At 41.0% G+C, this 18,884-nt stretch overlaps 1 protein-coding gene across 1 annotated transcript; it reads left to right on the top strand.

Moving 5' to 3' along the window:
• Positions 1–1,288: 1,288 nt before the first annotated feature.
• On the top strand, positions 1,289–17,975 carry LOC308254926 (betaine--homocysteine S-methyltransferase 1). Its single transcript, XM_080681529.1, has 8 exons — positions 1,289–1,851; positions 4,599–4,731; positions 7,664–7,782; positions 9,084–9,275; positions 9,674–9,821; positions 12,769–12,951; positions 14,665–14,893; positions 16,655–17,975. The coding sequence occupies exons 1-8, from the start codon at positions 1,819–1,821 to the stop codon at positions 16,836–16,838; spliced, it is 1,221 nt and encodes a 406-aa protein (XP_080537655.1). The 5' UTR covers positions 1,289–1,818; the 3' UTR covers positions 16,839–17,975.
• The last annotated feature ends 909 nt before the right edge of the window (positions 17,976–18,884 follow it).

Below are 18,884 nucleotides of genomic sequence, written 5' to 3'. Positions count from 1 at the left end.
TCGTCTAAAATCTCTTCTAAGTTTTGCTGAGTTTGGATGAATTGTGAAATTGAGAATGTCTGCTTTCAGCTTTTCTTGTCAGAGCCCTGATACCGCCCCCCAGCACCTGATACCCACCACTGTAGCTCCTTCCTGCAGCCTGAGCTGGGCTCACTGTTCATCTCACCAATATTCACCAGGTTACTCCTATATGCAATTAATGCATTAACCAACTAAACTAGTACCTACTTGGATACTCTAGTGCTTTAATGGTCAAAAATCTAGTTACTATGAAGGATGGCATTACCTCATTCCTCACTCTTGCTAGGCAGGTGAAATATTAGATTATTTATATTACATGTACTCATCCGTCATCCTTCCTTTTTTTTCCCCCCCATTTTAAACTTGACCATTATCAGAAACAAAAGGACTTTTCTACTTTCTCAGTTATATGTCAAGTACACATTATTTAAACATATGTGCATTGATTCATCATTTGCTACAGTAATGTTCTTTGCATATGTTGAAATGGAGACTATTGTCCCATATGCAAAATTTACTCCTGTGCTTTTATTTTGGGTAAGAGTGTGAACTTGGTTTCAGGCTTTTTAGTTGTTTTCTAGGCTATTTACTCTCCTGTTGTACATTTTAAAAAGTAATGTTCTAATTATTTTTAAAATAATGTGTTCTTATTATAAAGACATTTTGGAAAGTACAGTAAAACATAATGAATAAAATAAAAGCAAGCCCTAATTCCACATGAGCAGATAACTACTGTTGCTAGTCTATACGTTTTTATACATAGTATTTTCTCTGAATTTTTTTTTAAAATATATTTTATTGATTTTTTACAGAGAGGAAGGGAGAGGAATAGAGAGTTAGAAACATCGATGAGAGAGAAACATTGATCAGCTGCCTCCTGCACACCTCCTACTGGGGATGTGCCCGCAACCAAGGTACATGCCCTGGACTGGAATCGAACCCGGGACCTTTCAGTCCGCAGGCTGACGCTCTACCACTGAGCCAAACCGGTTTCGGCTATTTTCTCTGAATTTTGAAGTCTCTAAAGTACATTTCCACTATCATGGGTAAATGTTAAAAGTCTGACTTGGTTAAACATTGCAAAGATATTTTTATTAAAAACGCCTGTATTAGAAACTGCAAGGCATGTTTGGATATAAGGGGAGAAGGTAGTTGTAAACATACCCACTAATTCAGGGTTGTATGGGTTCTTTCTGCAAATGCTGTATCTGTGTTCCGTTATGTAACCGCTGGACGTATATCACACATGACGCTCAGGCTGACTTCCAGGGCAAAGCCTCCTCACCCAGTAATCTTGTACCCTGGCCTTGGACAAATATTTGGGCATGAATGGAATTTGTAGAGTCCTTGACAGGTGGCTTATGTAAATAATGGTGCATGATCCCAGGCAAGGGATAAGTGAATCAGAATCAGGGACCCACGAAGGGCAAAGAGGAACTGTGAGCAGGTAATTTGAAGCCTGAGTGAGTGGTGACCTCATTATTATTATTTATTTTTTCTTATTTTACTTCTTGCTGTTCTCACCCATTTGGGAGAACAATCTCGATCACCTCCTCCCGTCGTCTCAGCGAGGCAACTTCCCAAGCAGCAGGCAGGCCTCAATAAAAGGCTGGTGGGCGTGTTCCCTGCCCGAGGCCGGCAGTTGGACCGCGAGGAGGCTGGGGAAACCATCCCACACTGGAGCAGCGAGTATAAAGAGCCCAGCTGCAGCCGCGGGGCAGCTCTGGGCTTCGCAAGGGGACACACAGGCCTCGTAGGTCCACATCCGTGCCGAGTTTCAGTCCGGACACCACGAAGATGGCACCCATTGGGGGTAAAAAGGCCAAAAGGGTGAGTCTTGGGGAACCCAGGGCGCTCTCCTCCCAGTCAAGATTCCAGGTGGCGCTCCACCAAATCCGAATCTCCCACCCTCGGGAATGCAGAGGCGTCCTCGAGCCGGGCTGTGAGAAGGTGCTCCCAGAACTTCTCCTGCAAGACCCAAGGAGCCTCTGAGCCCCTCATTCCTGCCCACATCCAGACCGCTCCCTAGATCTCTTGACACCCCACTCGAGGGCGCCCCCTGAGCTCTGAGACTCCCAACATTCTGAGTCCTGCATGCACTACAGGCGGGACTTCCCTCCCGGGGTTCCTGTGTGTCTGCCCTCCCACAGTCCCTGCCACCAACGCTGCGCGTGCGCCCCTCTGCACCCTGGACCAGCCCCACGGGCTGGTGCGGGCGCTGACAGTTGCCAGCACGCGCCTCCCCACTGTGGGGTCTCCGGGTACCTCCCTCCTTCATGGTTATATTTGCAGCTTGGTTGGACAATGGTACGTTTTCTCCCACAGTTTGGTTTCAGCAATGAAGACAAAGTGCACCACAAGGGCCTCGAAAATGGGCACAGAGGCCGTAAGATACTGTGGAAGGGCTGTTATTAAGATTTTTAAAACAGCATCTCCAGCACCTGATTAATAACAAGCTCATATCTTCTCTTGTTGGACCAGTGTTCTGGTTCAGGCTGTCGGCCGTCCTCTAGTTTGGTGGAAGATGGATGGAGATCGACCTCAAGACTGTGGCTGGGTGTATGGAAAGAAAAGGATACAGGGAGAGGGAATATATTTGACCTTTAGTTGTCAAAGCACTAGGCAGACCGGGCCAGGCCAACTGTACCTGCTTAGCTGTGAGGACCATGAGGCTGGGCCACCTCTCATCCTCTCATTGCCAGCCATCCCCCAATTAAAAAGACCTCCACAAAAGAAAAAGGCTAATTCACTTAAAATTTTTAAATGCCATGCAGCATTAATAGATGCTGAAGATGGTGAGAGGCAAATTAGGTTGAGAATCTTTTCCAGTCCATAAATCTACTAAATGAATAGTTGATGTAGACTGGAAAGGATGATTCCTATAGAGATTTAAAAAAAATTTTTTTTGGTTTGGTTCCATTCTCATAGCCATAGATTCTAACCAACTGCAAACTCAGAAAATGAAACATTTTAAAGGATTATCTTTAAAGAATTTTATAAGCAGAAGATAGACATAAAATGGAAAAAAAGTTTCTTTGGTGACCTTATTTCCATGCATATGCCAGTGTTAAAACATAGACAATAATATGTCTATACTTTTGAGTTTAAAATTATAATATATGTTACAAAGCTAACATATGTTCATTAAAAACAGCTTGGAAAAGACTTATGAACACCATCTGCTACATTTTAGTGTATATTCAGCATTCGTTTTACCCACTGTTATTGGTAATAAATGGAACACAATAGGTAAGTACATTCCAAGTTACTCCTTTCATAGTCTTTTCAGGGCTGTCCAACCCTCCCCACTCCCATTTAAAATTGAATCTAGATACGACTTATGAATAAAAGAATCAGGAGGCCCTATACTCCCCACTTGGCAGACTTTGTGTAAATTTTTAGATTCTGGGCCTTAATGCTTCATTTATAAAATTAGGGGAAATGACCTAAATTGAATGCAGGTATTTTTTATTGTTAAAGTCTATGATTCTTTTAAATTAAAAAGAAATAGTTACACTAGAAAATTACTTTCTAATTTACAAAGCCCTTTAAAAATATTCAGGTCAGCCAGGCTGGTGTAGCTCAGTGGTTGAGTGTTGACCTATGAACCAAGAGGGCACAGTTCAATTCCTGTCAGAGCACATGCCCAGGTTGTGGGCTCAATCCTCAACAGAAGGTGTGCAGGAGGCAGCCAATAGATGATTTTCTCTCATCATTGATGTTTCTATCACTTTCTCCTTCGCCCTTCTCTGAAATCAATAAAAATATATTTTAAAAAATTAAAAATAAAGAAAAAATATTCAGTTCAGAATACATCTATTAAACAATAATGTCTGGGTAATTATTGCATAGTACTGTAAATGATTGGAATAGTATGGAGATTGGGCTGGAAATCAGTTGACAAATACTTTATTTACTTGTCTTTCTCCTGTTCTTGTCATGTCGCACTTATAGAGTGCAACACGCATACTCATAACCTCTTGGACAGCATAACATAGCTGCTATTGCAGAAACTGAGTATTAACATCAAAGATAGAAAACTTTAAGGGATTTGACCACCTTTGATGTTGTATCCTTTCCTTATCAAGTGTCTTCTAACTTTTCAGTCTTCAAAATGCCTTACTAGTATTATATGCCACTTCAACTTTGTCAGTTTTAATCATCTCCTTAGTTTATCTATAGAAGAAGAAAGACTAGCCTTCACCATTTTAAGAATGTGTGCTTAAGTTTTCATTTGAGGATTTACAACAAATCCTCCTCATTTAATCCTTCTTTAGGTATTTCTTCAAACATAACATCCTCCCACATTCTTCAAAATTCTTTAACGTGTCCTGAAAGACCACCACCCCGACACATGCATACACAAATTTTCATTATATGAGCATGTTGGCTGTTTGCCTTATAGACAGTACCATGAATTTATAAACTATACATTGTACTTTTCTTAGAATTCTAAAGAAATAACATTTCTCAAGAATATGATAGCAAAAGTTAAAGATAAATTATCTAAAATTAAAGATAGAAAATTGTCTAAAAAACTCAAGTAGCTCTTCCCCTCCCCCCATCTGTAATTTCAGGGCATCCTTGAACGTTTAAACGCTGGAGAGGTTGTGATTGGAGATGGAGGGTTTGTCTTTGCACTGGAGAAGAGGGGCTATGTGAAGGCAGGCCCCTGGACCCCGGAAGCTGCTGTGGAGCACCCAGAAGCAGGTTGGTGCCTTGCTCTATTTCAGGGGTGGGAACGTCCAGCCTGCGGGCCATGTAAGGCCTGCAAAATCATTTGGTCTGGCCCTTCCAAGGCATTAGGGGTGAGTTAATTAAATATTTGACCAAATATAGCAGGCTAATTTTTAAGTTGATAATTTTATATGCTATAAATATCCAAATGGCCTTGTCAGAAAAAAGGTTCCCCATCCTTGCTCTATTTGAACTTTTCATAAAAGAGCACTATATTGACTCAAGTCTAGGTGCATACCATCAAACAGATACATTCATGCCACATTTTCCAAATATTTATTAATGCCTGCTGGGCACTGTGCTACCTATGTAAATATGGATCCACATGTTGAATAAGCAAAACAGTCCTCTATATCATTGTCACCTATGTTTACCACTTGGTCCTGACCCTCACTGTAGGTAAGTCTAGTACCTGGCTCTCTGCCTTCCTCTGCCCCTCTCTCCCTCACCTCTCTAGGTAACTTCCGTGTCCATACAGATAATCCATGCAGCACTCTTTCTGCTAGTGCCTTGATCTCCTCCTCATCTCCAACTGAACTCTTCCTCCACTCACCCCTCAGCAGCCCACTCCTAGACCTAGCCATCATCAATAGCTGTCCATCTATGAAATCTCAATTACCAGCACTCACTCTTTGACCAGCACCTCCTATCTTTTCTGCTCACTCTCTCTAACACTGCCTCTCCCCAATCTCATCAAAACCCTCAGCCCTTCTTCCCTCCCACTTTAGTGCTTATTACCATTCGCCTGCATATGTCCACCTTCCCTCCTTAACCACTTTAAGTTAAATGGTACATGGTACAATATCAATCATGGCCTTACAGATAGGCCGTCCTCCACTGTATAGGTGCCAACTAGTTAACTGCATTGTATACTTGCCCAACCTATTGAAATTTGACTATCTACCTATCCTGCACCTATACCCATACACCTATTCTCACTTACTTTTTTGACCACAAATCTTTTATGGCTAGGAGGGAGGTGGGATGGAACCTGAGGGAGTTTATATGTATATAGATAATATCTCCCAGTTATATATGCACAGAGCATAGTTAGATATTACCCTTGTAAATTTACTTGAGAAATGCAAGTCTTTGGAATTCCACAGCAAACTCTAAAAGGTCAAATAAAATTTTGCAGTATTTCTTCAATGGTATAATAAATTTTTAGCAAAATCATTTGGAGGCAAAATGTGACCTGAACTAATGTGAGGATATTTATAACTGTATTCCCTTTAATGTGCTTAGTCATATATTTTGATATAAAATAAGTATTAATGTGTTTGATTGGGGGGGGGGCTAATGAGAGTGTTAGATAATATATAGCATATACTGTATACTATAATCGCTTTCTAAAATCCCCAAAATTCTGGATTCCAAGATGCAGTTAGTCCCAGAATGCCTTGGATAAGGGATTATAGACCTGTAGCATAACTTTCCCTTTCTCACCATTTCCAGCACAAAAAAGTGAAGCCCAGGTACCAGTCCTACAAAAATATTTCAGATGTAGTCCAGTTTTCTGCACCCCTGCTCCAGCTGCAGCAGCTCATGTGATTCATACATGGGGACTCCACAGAAGATGCTTCTAATTGGCTCTGTTGCTAATTAAAATAAGTACAAACCCCTTAATTTAGGCATCCTTTTACATTCCCATTGAGAACTAAAGTTTCCATGGTTTAAAAACAAAGATTTGGCTTCAAGCTTAGAAACCCATTTTCTGAAATTCAAAAGCTTCTTTGCCTCACTTATTTGTTCATTTAAAAACAAAAACCAAGCTTCCTATGTTCTCTGTGGTCTAGTAGGCACCTGGGATGCAAAGATGCCAGACTCATCTCCAGTCTTAGCCCCTGAGGGCTAAGAACGCCAGTGTCCTACTAACTTCCTGGCTTCCAGGGTAGTTGCTTCCAGACCTTTGGATTTTATAGGCCTCTGGAATTTCAAAATAAATGTCAGGGGCCGGTACTGGATCACTGATTTCTTACTTTGCCCAGTTAATTCCCCTGACAACGCAAATACCAGCTAAGTCTACCATTTTATAAAATGAGCGTTTTCCCACTCTCTAGGAATGGTGGTTCTCAAGACTGAAATAAGAATTAGTTGGGGAACCTTTAAAAAAAAAAGTCTGTGCTTGGCCCCAAACCAATTAAATCAGAATATCTGTGGGATTACCCTCATATTTATAACTTTTTAAAAGCTTACAGGGTATCTACTGGGCAACCAGGGGTTAGGATCACTATTTTAAAGCAAAGGTTATATAATTCTTTAACTTGAATACACTTTATTACATGGAAAAAATTTCTATCATGTTTCCTCTAACCTGGGAAAGCTTTGCTTTTTGGCATTCATCATGGACATGTTTGGGAACCTTGTTCCAATTCTCATCCCACTCATTTTTCAGAAACGCTGAGCTAATCACATCACTCCATTGCTTACAAACTGTTGGTTTTGCCCCAACACTTGTGGTCTGGAGCCTAGACTCCTTGGGATGATGTGCTATGCCATTCATACTGTCTGCCAGTCCACCTTTCCAACTGCACCTACCGCCACTTCTCCAACACATCCTCACCTCCAGCGGCTCAGACTACCTGCTGTTCCCCAAAGGCCATGCTTGTTTCTGTATCCTTGTCTTTGCTCAGGCTGTACCCTCTGTAGAGGATGCCCTTCCCTACCTCCTCACCTGGCAAAAACGCTGAAATGATTCCCCCTCTCTGGGACCTCCCTCTTTTCTTTACCCCACTCCATGGTAGAAATCTCTTCTTCCTGGCAAGAGACCCCAGATCACCTCTCAATTACCCCACAGGAGGCATGAATGCCAAGCAACCAGGAATTTAAGATGTTTTCATATTTATCTTAGAACCTGGGTTAATAAACTGATAACAATTAGTGCCTCTCTTATTGAATCTCCCAGTTCGCCAGCTTCACCGAGAATTCCTCAGAGCTGGATCCAATGTCATGCAGACTTTCACCTTTTATGCGAGTGAAGACAAGCTGGAGAACAGGGGAAACTACGTGGCAGAGAAAATATCCGTGAGTAAACCATACACGGCATTTTCAAAAGAGTGCAGAAGACACACATCATCAGCAAAGTTCTGACAGAGAAAAACGTTGAGCCTCTGCAGAGTTTTGTTTTATCCTATATAATAAAACCCTAATATGCAAATTGACCAGACGGCAGAACAACCGGTTGCTATGACACGCACTGACCACCAGGGGACAGATGCTCAACACAGAAGCTGCCCCCTGGTGGTCAGTGCGCTCCCACAGGGAGAGTGCCACTCAGCCAGAAGCCGGGCTCAAGGCTGGTGAGTGCAAGGGCGGTGGCAGGAGCCTCTCCCGTCTTGCAGCAGCGCTAAGGACCCCTCGGGGAATGTCCGTCTGCCGGTTTAGGCCCACTCCCTGTGGGGAACGGGCCTAAGCCGGCAGGTGGACATCCCCCAAGGGATCCCGTACTGCTAGAGGGAGCAGACTGGGCTGAGGGACCCCCCTCCAGTGCATGAATGTCATGCACTGTGCCACTAGTTTTAAATAATACAACAATGAGATATGTGTGAATAATACTTGGGTTTGATCTGGAGTCCCCCAAAGTGGCAGAAAGATATTTAATGATTAATGATTCTTTCAGGCTCCTAAGTGGGTATCCTTATAAATTTTTTCATCATCAGTTTTTTTAATATGTTATAGTATAGGGGAAAAGTCATAGGTACAAGAAGTCAGTGAACCTGGAATCTTCCTGACTCAGCTACAATGAACTGTGTGATGCTGGGTAAGGCATCTACCTACCCTATCAAGGGGGCAATTTCTTCATCTCTACGATGAAAAGACAGTTTCAAAATTCCATGGGTCTCTGTGACCTACAGCACTGGGGTTTCTTGAGGATGTGTTCATTTTTAATGTCTAAGTAATTAGAAAAGACCTTACTTGTGTTACATTTATCTGTTAATTGAGAACATACAGAAAGACATGAATTCTGTAGTCACTTTAATTGAATTTTATTTTTATTTGTCTTAAAGACAAATGATCATCCTTATCACCACTATTCTTCTAAGTGCAACTTTGGCATTGGAAGATACCAGATCTTTTTATGTAAAGACTTTTACCCTCTCGTAGATCTTTGGTATAATGTGATGTCCTAGATACCACCATTAGATTTATTTTGTTATTGTCATTGCAAATTGCTCAGCTTGGTAATGCATTGAACCATTCCATCACTGTCATTCTCTGGAATCAAATCATTATTATAACATACAACTGAGATGGGGACATTTGAATAATAATTTTGTTTCAGTTTCACATAAAAATGTAGATGTATCATATACTCACCATTTTAGGGGCAGAAAGTCAATGAAGCAGCTTGTGACATCGCCCGGCAAGTGGCTGATGAGGGAGACGCTTTGGTGGCAGGAGGCGTGAGTCAGACACCTTCGTACCTCAGCTGCAAGAGTGAAACTGAAGTTAAAAAAGTATTTCAGCAACAGTTAGAGGTCTTCATGAAGAAGAATGTGGACTTCTTGATTGCAGAGGTAAACAAAGACATGATCAAAGATGAGACAAGTGCACTTAGTCCATTTTCTCTGCCTTCTGCTTTCATGAGGACCATGTGAGATTAGGTGCTAATCATGACTAGCAATAGTAATATTTAGTTTTGAAATCTTTTTCCAATTTAGAGCTTTTACTAAATTTGATTCAGTTAATCTAATGTAGTGTTTTTCAGATGTTTGTACTGCAATTCACAGTGAGAAATCACCATTCTATTCTGTTTTAAAACATGCTAATGGTTCTCAATTTCAAATTCTCAATATTCAAAACATTTCAAACTCAGAGTTTGAAAATCACTCATCTAATTTAATTATTAAGCAATAGAATGCATTTTCAAAATTGTTCTAGAGAAACAAGGTTAAAAGTACTTGTTGTATTTCAGTATTTTGAACACGTTGAAGAGGCCGTGTGGGCGGTCGAAGCCTTGAAAGGCTCTGGAAAGCCAGTGGCAGCGACCATGTGCATTGGCCCCGAGGGAGACCTGCACGGTGTGACCCCTGGAGAGTGTGCAGTGCGCCTGGTCAAAGCAGGTGAGGATGGATTGTAATCAGTTTGCAATTAGTGACACTTTTAAAATAACATACAAATGTAGGTCCATCTATGGATCACTATATACTACTTTTATTAATAGGAAAACCATTAATTTACTTTTTTTTTTAGGACTATTGATATATTATTGAGTCTTAAAGAGAAAAATGTAAAAAAAAAAAGATACACACACACACACACACACACACACACAAACACACACACACACACACCCCAGTCTTTTGAAAGGAGCAAGTAGGCCTATGCTGAAGGTTTAACAATTAGGAACGGGAAAGAATTTAGGCAACTCAAAAGGAGCATTCAGAAAATTTGTGTTTTATTTTAAACTTATCCCCAGTTGAGGTCTTTAAACATTAATAACGATTAGATCAGTTGCCCTCTTTGCCAGTTTTTCCACTCTTGTAAGTTACTGGTATGCTTTGCTTTTTTGTAACTGACGTAATAAATTTTAAAAATCCTTTGATATGAAATACTGACCACCTCATTTATCTTATATAATTTTCATTCCTAATGTTGGATTTCATTTCAATTCGGGAAAACACCGATTGTTTTCAAATCTGCCTCGTTTTAAACCCAAGGAATAGCTCAGTGTCAGTGGAAGAGCCAACTCACTCTGTAAAGAGACTTTGATTGGCTATTTCTTTAATTTCTGATTTTTATCCAGCTCCTGATATTTCATGGAAGTCACTTTTACTTGTCATTGACAATAACAATTATTTAGGAATAAAGTTTTATAATACTAATTTTTGATCAGTATAGAAATGGGGGGGTGGAAATGAACTTGTTTCAGAAAGATCAGAAGAGACCTTAATCATCGCCATTGTTAACTAGCAAGGATTCTTGGCTTGTGTCTCATCTTTCTCTCATCATTCTGTTCGGAGTAGGTGGCCACAGTGTTTGAAATCACTGTACCCTGTTTATATCCGTTGTAGCACTTCCCACTTATCTCATTTGTATATTGCTTTAATGTCTGACTCTCTCACTACCAGGCGTCCTCAAACTACGGCCCGCAGGCCACATGCGGCCTGCCGAGGACATTTATCCGGCCTGCTAGGTGCTGCTGCCTGTCCTGCTTAGCAGCCGACTCGTCCCGGGCCCGCAGTGCGCATAGGAATTTGTTCATAGTTTTTTTTTTTTAAACTATAGTCCGGCCCTCCAGCGGTCTGAGGGACAGTGAACTGGCCCCCTGTTTCAAAAGTTTGAGGACCCCTGCTAGACTGTAAAATCTAAGAGGGTAGACACTCCCTTGTCTCAGCATTGAGTACTCTGTGCCTATTACATAGTAAGTCCTAGCACAGTGCCTATTACATAGTAGGTCCTGAATAAATATCTGCCTAATAAATCTATCTAATATCCATCTAATAAGTATATCTTCCAATGTTAGTTCAAATTCTATCTCCACGTACCCTAATATAATCATCCCTACCACAAGTATCACCCCATCTTCTTGGGAACTATAACACTTTCTATTTATACCCCTCATTTAGAATATCCTCAGTTGACATTTTCTAGTCTATGGAGTGTTATAGGGTTATGTAGTCAAATACATTTAGAAAATGCTGTGTTAAACCAAGTTAAGCAAGTCTCTTTAACAGAACTTCTCAGAGCCTTTGATATGTTCAGGTATATTGGCAATGTCCAAGAAGGGGATATAGTAAACAGCTACTGTCTAACTTAATGGATCATAGAACTTATTTTCATGGAGCAAACCTGAAAGCCCTGTGCTAAGGTATAAAATTATTGGTGTCAGGGACTATGTCCTATGTTTATATTTCTCTAGAACCCCTTACAAGGACCCTTTTACCTAATAGACATCCAATAAATAGCCAACATATGATTAATTAATTAGCATAATCAAGTCAGGCAAGGAAAGAAAAATTCTGGCAGCACATCATCCAAAAGAAAAAAAAAAAAGGTAGTCAAGATCCAAGTGAAGATGTTAAGTAAGCTTTTGAATATACAAGTCTGGAACCCAAAGGAAAAGTCAGGTTAGAGAGAGAAATTTAGAGGAGTTCTAGATATAGATGGTATTGAAGGCCCTGGTGCTGAAAAGAAGGTGTAGGTGAAGAGCAGAATATGGGATCCTGGGACACTCAGGGTTGAATGGTCCAGCCTTTAGGAGGAGTGGGCACGTAACACCCCCAAAAAGCAGCCAGATCAATAGGAGCAACACTTAGGGAGTGTGGGAAGTTCTCAGAAGCTAAGGGAAGGGGAGTGTTGATGAAAGAGGGAGGGATCCAATAGATTGAATGCTGCTGAAAGGTAGAGTAAATGAGAACAGAGAAGGGATTACTGGATTTGGTAAGATTGAGGTCACAGGTGCCCCTTCAAAAGCTGATTCAAAGGAATGACCATAAGGGCGGCCTGATAGAAAAAGGATAAAGTGCAAACTGCAGACCCAGGCCAGGGAGGACCACTGAGGCACCTGCCACTGAACACTGGATACCACAGCTTGTGGCATCAGCTCTGCTGCTCCGGGACGCTGGATTAGCAATATCACTTACATTGGCCTGATGAAAGGGAACATTGATTTATTCCTCAGATAGTGGTATGGTAAACACGGGTACAATCTAGCAGCTGGGAGTGCTGAAAAATTATCGTGCTTGCAATATTAATGTCAAAAATTGAAAAATTGACTACTAAAATTTGAAGTAAGAAAAAACAACTCTAATAATGATTAAAAAAAAAAAAAAGATGGACAGCCAAGTGTGCATAAATGACACTTCAATTATACCAGACTCTTCAAAGCACTTTTCACAGAAAGTGCTTGCTGCCTGTTAGCAATCCTTCTTGCACAAAGGTAAGATAGATTTGCAGAGAGCAGGGATCAAATGCTATACTTCCAAATTTACCTGATTAAGAGAGGAGGGTTGGGCCTCCTGGTATTCTGGTGAATCCCTAAACCTAAAATGTTCTTCTCACTTGCAGGAGCTTCCATCATTGGTGTGAACTGCCATTTTGACCCCACAATTAGTTTGCAAACAGTGAAGCTCATGAAAGAAGGCCTGCAGGCTGCCGGGTTGAAAGCCCACCTGATGAGTCAGCCCTTGGCCTACCACACTCCTGACTGTGGCAAACAAGGATTTATCGATCTTCCAGAATTCCCCTTTGGTAAGACAGACATTCTACACACTGTCTCTGATGTCTTTATGTTTAACAAATTCCAAATAAATCTATAGCCCATAGAGCTGTATCATGGTAAAGAAATGTATGCCTATCTCCTCAACTCTAGCTCCCAGCGTTTCTTCCTGCAGCCACAAATCCCTTGATATTAGATAGTCATAAAAGGAAAAGAAGGGATCAGCAAACAAAGACGACCTGAACTCAAATGTAAAATAAAAACTGAACCAACAGCTATATAGGCAACCAGTTAGTCATACTTGTAGGTTAGTAAAAAGGAGTTAGTCATACTTGAGGGTTAGTAAGGATGCCCTTATAGGTGGGATCAGCAAAGATTTTCATTCTGGTTCCAGCTCTGTTGATAAGTTGTATAACCTTAGCAAAATTCCTTAGTTCCTCTAGATCTTAATTTTCTCATCAGAAAAATAAGATGGTTAGAACCAGGTAACCTCCAAGATCCTTTTCTCCTATTTTGAATGTTGCTCAGGTTTGGGGGTGGAGGGAAGATATCACTGGGCTACTGTATGACAAATTTGAATGAATAGACCAAGCAGTGAATTAAAAGCACTCTTGCAACCTAGGCAGAAGAATAAAGTCTTTTAGTGTGTTTTGGGAGTGGGGGTGAGTCTACCTTGAAAATCAACCCCAGAGATATCAGCAGGGCCTGAGCATGGCCAACCTCCTCTTCCATTCTAAGGTCTCTATACCATATTCTGTATCCTATAGGGACCCTCAGAGAAGTAAGATATTATAAAATAATCACTCTAGGACCGTGGTCGGCAAACTGCGGCTCGCGAGCCACATGCGGCTCTTTGGCCCCTTGAGTGTGGCTCTTCCACAAAATACCATGGCCTGGGCGAGTCTATTTTGAAGAAGTGGCATTAGAAGAAGTTTAAGTTTAAAAAATTTGGCTCTCAAAAGAAATTTCAATTGTTGTACTGTTGATATTTGGCTCTGTTGACTAATGAGTTTGCCGACCACTGCTCTAGGAGAACCATGGAAGAAGAATGGCAAGACATTTGTGTTACTTATTGCTGCATAACAAATTACTGTAAAACTTCGTATCTACAATCTCATAGTTCCTGTGCATTATTAATTCAGGAACAGCTTAGTTGGGTGGTTTTTGCTCAGAGTCTTTTAAGAGGTTGCAGTCCAGACATTGGCCAGAGCTATAGTCATCTAAAGGCCTGATGGAAGCTGGGGGGTCTACTTCTAAGCACTCTAGCTGACTCTTGGGAGTCTGTGTCAGTTTCTTGCTGTCTTTACTGGAGGCCTCAGTTCCTCAGCTCCTGGCCTTTCCACTGTGGTGTTTGCGTGTTCTCACAACATGGCACCTGGCTTTCCCTAGGGTAAGGGTTCCAAGAGCACAAGGCAGAGAGCATAATGTCCTCTACAACGTAACCTCAGAAGTCAGAGGCCATCCTTTCTGCCATGTTCTATTGGTCTCGCAGTCCAACCTGATATAGCCGGCGGGGGCTATGCAAGGAAGAGAGTATCAGAGGACAGGGTTCATCTTGAAAGCTGGTTACCACAGCATTTAAAACTGGATATATATATCCACAAAGTAGCTAACAGTTTTGAAAAGTTAAGAATTAAATATTGACCACTTATTTAACTTATTTATGGAAGATTACATACTTACTATGGTTGTTCATTTAAAATATTTTTTAAGAAAGAATTTGGTCAAAATGTCATTTATTGCAGGACTGGAGCCCAGAGTCGCAACCAGGTGGGACATTCAAAAATACGCCAGAGAGGCCTACAACCTGGGGGTCAGGTTCATTGGCGGGTGCTGTGGATTCGAGCCCTACCACATCAGGGCGATTGCAGAGGAGCTGGCCCCAGAAAGGGGCTTTTTGCCACCAGCTTCAGAAAAACATGGCAGCTGGGGAAGTGGTTTGGACATGCACACCAAACCCTGGATTAGAGCCAGGTAAGAACCTTTAAACTATATTTGCCAAACCAAACTCATGTAGATTAATTATGAATATGTCCAAGTGAGGTCATCATAAAGAGTATAACTAATTTGCTGTGTGATGATAAAGAGTCAGTTATTCTCCTTAAATTATCTCACAGAGATGTCTCTAAAACATCCTGATGGAACAATTTCTAGAGAAGGCTTTAGGAATATAGAATGTAAGTAATGTAAGTTGCAGTGAAGTATGATTTCATGCTCTAGGAAAGCACCATCCATGTGGTGGACCCTAACATTGATTGTTTAAGACTTAAGTATAACAAATACTTATTAAGTGCCTGCTCTGTGCCAAGCACAATTCTCAGAGCTTGGAATAGAGTGATGAATAAGGTAGAAAAAGTCTTTGCCCACAAAGCTTACAGTCTAATGGAGAAGATGAATAATAAACAGATTTTATGTCAGGCAGTGTGCAGGGCACTAGGAGTAGAGAAATGGAAAGCTGTGGTAGAAGGTAAAGGTGAAGGGGAAGGGGAAGGGGAAGGGGAAGGTGAAGGGGAAGGGGAAGAGGAAGGGGAAGGGAAAGGGGAGGGAAAAAAGAAAGACTGTGGTCTCTGGCTTAGAGATTCTCACAGTATACTGGGGAAAATGGATAAGAAAACCAATGTATTATACTGTGGTAACTGCTTTAATAATAGAAACATGGAAAAAAAAAACAATGAAGAGAAGTACTATGTTTGCCTTAAAATAAAGATATTTTAGCAGAAGGGACGAGCTAGAGAAGGGGGTGCGGAGCATCCCAAGCAGAGGGAGCAGGTCTGCTCTGTTCAGCTGACATTAATTGAGCACAACTATGTCAAACATTATTGTGGACACTGAGGTAACAAGCTGGACAAGGCACAACCCTGTCTCAAGGAGTTAACAGTCTAGAATGAAGAGAGATAAACAGGTAAGTTCAAACTGGCATAGAAAGTCCAAAGATAAAGATATGCACAGGTTTGTGGAGTGTGTGCTAATGGCCCATGGGGGCAAAAGGCAGAGGGGTTAATGAAGGATTTGTAAGAGAGCTGCTGCCCAAGCTAAATTTTGAAGGGTGAACTACACTGCCAGATAAGGAAACAGCCTACAGAAATGCACTCAGGTGGAAAAGAATGGCATACTGAAAAACTGGAAGTTTGAGAGTATCAGAGACAGAATTTGGTAGGAGATACAAACCGGAAAGAGGGGGCAGCCTTTTACTCATGCTCATGAGCTAAGTATGACCTCATCCCAATGGCAATGAGGAGCCTGGAGGGTGGCAAGTGGTCCAGGACAAGATTTGCAAGTTAGCAAGTTTTAACAGCTTTGAAATGGAAACCTGTGAGGAAGCCTTTGCTAGAATACCAGACGTGATGAGGCCTGAGCTAGAGGAGACAATGGAAAAAGGAGAAGGAGGCAGGTCCACGGAGTGGGAGTGTGGAGGTGATGCTGGTGTGAGAAGAGCAGCAAATGTGGGCTCAGCTGGTCATGAGGAAATGATTGGGGAGGTAGGGTAAGTCGGACAGAAAATGTCCCTATTCTGATTCTTAGCTTTTGATCCCTATGCATATGTTAAAAGAGAAAATTCAAAATAATTTTAGACATATAGACTCTGAGGGGAGAAAAGTTTGAGTACAGATTAATAAATGTGTTTTAATGGATATATAGTCTCAAGAGTGCAAAGAGGGCGCCATGGAAGTATTCTACTTCAGTGACACAGAGATCGGCTCAGGGAGGAGTCTAATGTGTATTTTGTTCACCCAGGGCCAGGAAGGAATACTGGGAGAACCTTCGGATAGCCTCAGGCAGGCCGTACAACCCTTCAATGTCAAAGCCGGATGCCTGGGGAGTAACCAAAGGAACCTCCATGCTGATGCAGCAGAAAGAAGCCACAACTGAGCAGCAGCTGAGAGAGCTCTTTGAAAAACAGAAATACAAATCTGCGTAGTAGCCTCAGTGGAACCCAATTTTGTGAATTCTTCTATGTTTGGGCCACAGTTCTTACAAATAAGGAAAAGATGGTTAAAATACAATGCTCCTATCAACGCTAGCCTATACTTAAAATTGTTATGAGCTGAACAAAATAGAATTACAGATAGCACTTGACAATTTTAAAAGTATGTTTTAGAAGTTTCCTTAGAAGCAAAATAAGTATGAAGTAAATCTTAAGCAGGTTTACTAAGAACCCACTGTGTAGAAGGTATTAAGGAAATCGCTGTGGCCAAGGAAGAGTAATTCTGACATTAAGCCCCACTTCCAAAAGCTTGCAGGCTAGTGAGGAGGATTAGACATGAACTGTCATAAATGGCTCAGTGACCAGATAGGGACAGATAAAGTGATATAGGGAAGTGACTTCCAAGCTCCTTAGAACATGACCCTTAGCAAGAAATACAATTTCCTATAATGACCCAGTAAGGCACATACCATACAACCACTGAAATAAAATGTGTGGTCTATTCTGGTATTTTGTGTTCCATTTCTTTCCATCTTATTTTATTAATAAAACATGCTGGTCAAGATCCTTCAAATTGATTTTATGATCCATTTACAGGTTTTGGCCCATAGTTAGAAAACCACTGCTATGGGACACTTCAGCTATGGAGACTTTCCTATTTAAGTTTACTCTTAGATCACTGATCAATAAGTATTCAAAGCCCAGAGTCCTGCTCTCAGAGTTCCAGAGTTGTTTTCTTTTTGCTGATCCATTTCTACTGCTAAGAACACACCAGCCAATAGGGAGGGGGTGAGAAGGGATTGGTATCTAGGCCCTCTCCATTCTACCCCAAACTGAATCCACCTAAATGCCTCCAGTAGGTAAGCCTGAAGAGCAACAAGTATGTGTTACTTTGGAAGCTTAAAAAAAAAGGATAATTTAAAGAAAAAAAAATTCTCCAAACTCTATCCAGATTGATAAATATGTTTTTACTTGATAATATATATGATCTTATGAGAGCAAGACCATTAGAATAACCAGGGCTACCCTTCATGTATTAGGTAAGAGTTCATGCTGCTTTCTAAACATCCTTGGGTTGGTTAGCTATTTAAAAATTGTAATTTCTTCAACTATTAAAAACATAAGAGCAATAAGACTATCTTGGTGATATTAGGTTCTTATTTTCATTTTCTAATTTGCTAAGTCCTATATGAAATCTCTATACCTCAATTTATCCATCAATTAAAAAAGTAATAATACTTTCCTTCTTCACAAGTATGCTGGAGTTTTAAAAGAGAAGGCAGCAGTATTAAAAAGGAAATGAAGTTTCTAGAATGTTCTTACAAAGATAATTAGCAATTCATCCCTCACCCCCCAATGCACAGAAATAGAACCAAAGCAGCACAACTCTCAGAGGCTACATATGACTGAGGTAAAATTAGAGGAGAATAAAATGCCACTTTTTTTGTTAATCCTCAACAGAGGATATTTTTTCATTGATTTTTTAAATATATATTTTGATTGACTTCAGAGAAGGAGAGGGAGAGAGAAATAGAAACACCAATGATGAGTGAGAATCATTGATTGGCTGCCTCCTACACACCCCCTACTTGGGATTGAGCCCACAACCCAGTTATGTGCCTTGACCAGGAATCAAATTGTGACCTCCTGGTTCATAGGTTGATACTCAACCACTGAGCAACACCAGCTGGTCTTTCTATTGGTTTTTAGAGACAGTGGAAGGGAGGGGAAGAGACACAGAGAGAGAAACATAGATGTGAGAGAGACACATCAATTGGTTGCCTTCTGCACAGCCCTGACTGGAGCCAGGGACTGAGCCTGCAATCGAGGTACATGCCCTTGACCAGAATTGAACCCGGGACCCTTCAGTCCACGAGCCGATGCTCTATCCACTGAGCCAAACCAGCTAGGGCAAAATGTCTTTTTTTTTTTTTTTTACAAAGTTGCTATCTACCATTTCTCACTCTCAAATTAGGTTCAATATGTAATGCTTTTTCATTCATAGATGATAGAAACTTTTATTTGATTTATTGTCCTAGT

Source organism: Plecotus auritus, assembly GCF_963455305.1.
Source record: "Plecotus auritus genome assembly, chromosome: 7".
Lineage (NCBI taxonomy): Eukaryota > Metazoa > Chordata > Mammalia > Chiroptera > Vespertilionidae > Plecotus > Plecotus auritus.
This window is presented reverse-complemented; position numbering and strand designations above follow the sequence as displayed.

Bases quoted from the DNA above. Each gene is read 5' to 3' on its own strand.
- LOC308254926 (XM_080681529.1), top strand. From the start codon at position 1,819: ATGGCACCCATTGGGGGTAAAAAGGCCAAAAGG. The intron at 7,783-9,083 runs GTGAGTAAACCA...TCACCATTTTAG, and splicing joins ACGTGGCAGAGAAAATATCC to GGGCAGAAAGTCAATGAAGC. The intron at 9,276-9,673 runs GTAAACAAAGAC...GTTGTATTTCAG, and splicing joins TGGACTTCTTGATTGCAGAG to TATTTTGAACACGTTGAAGA.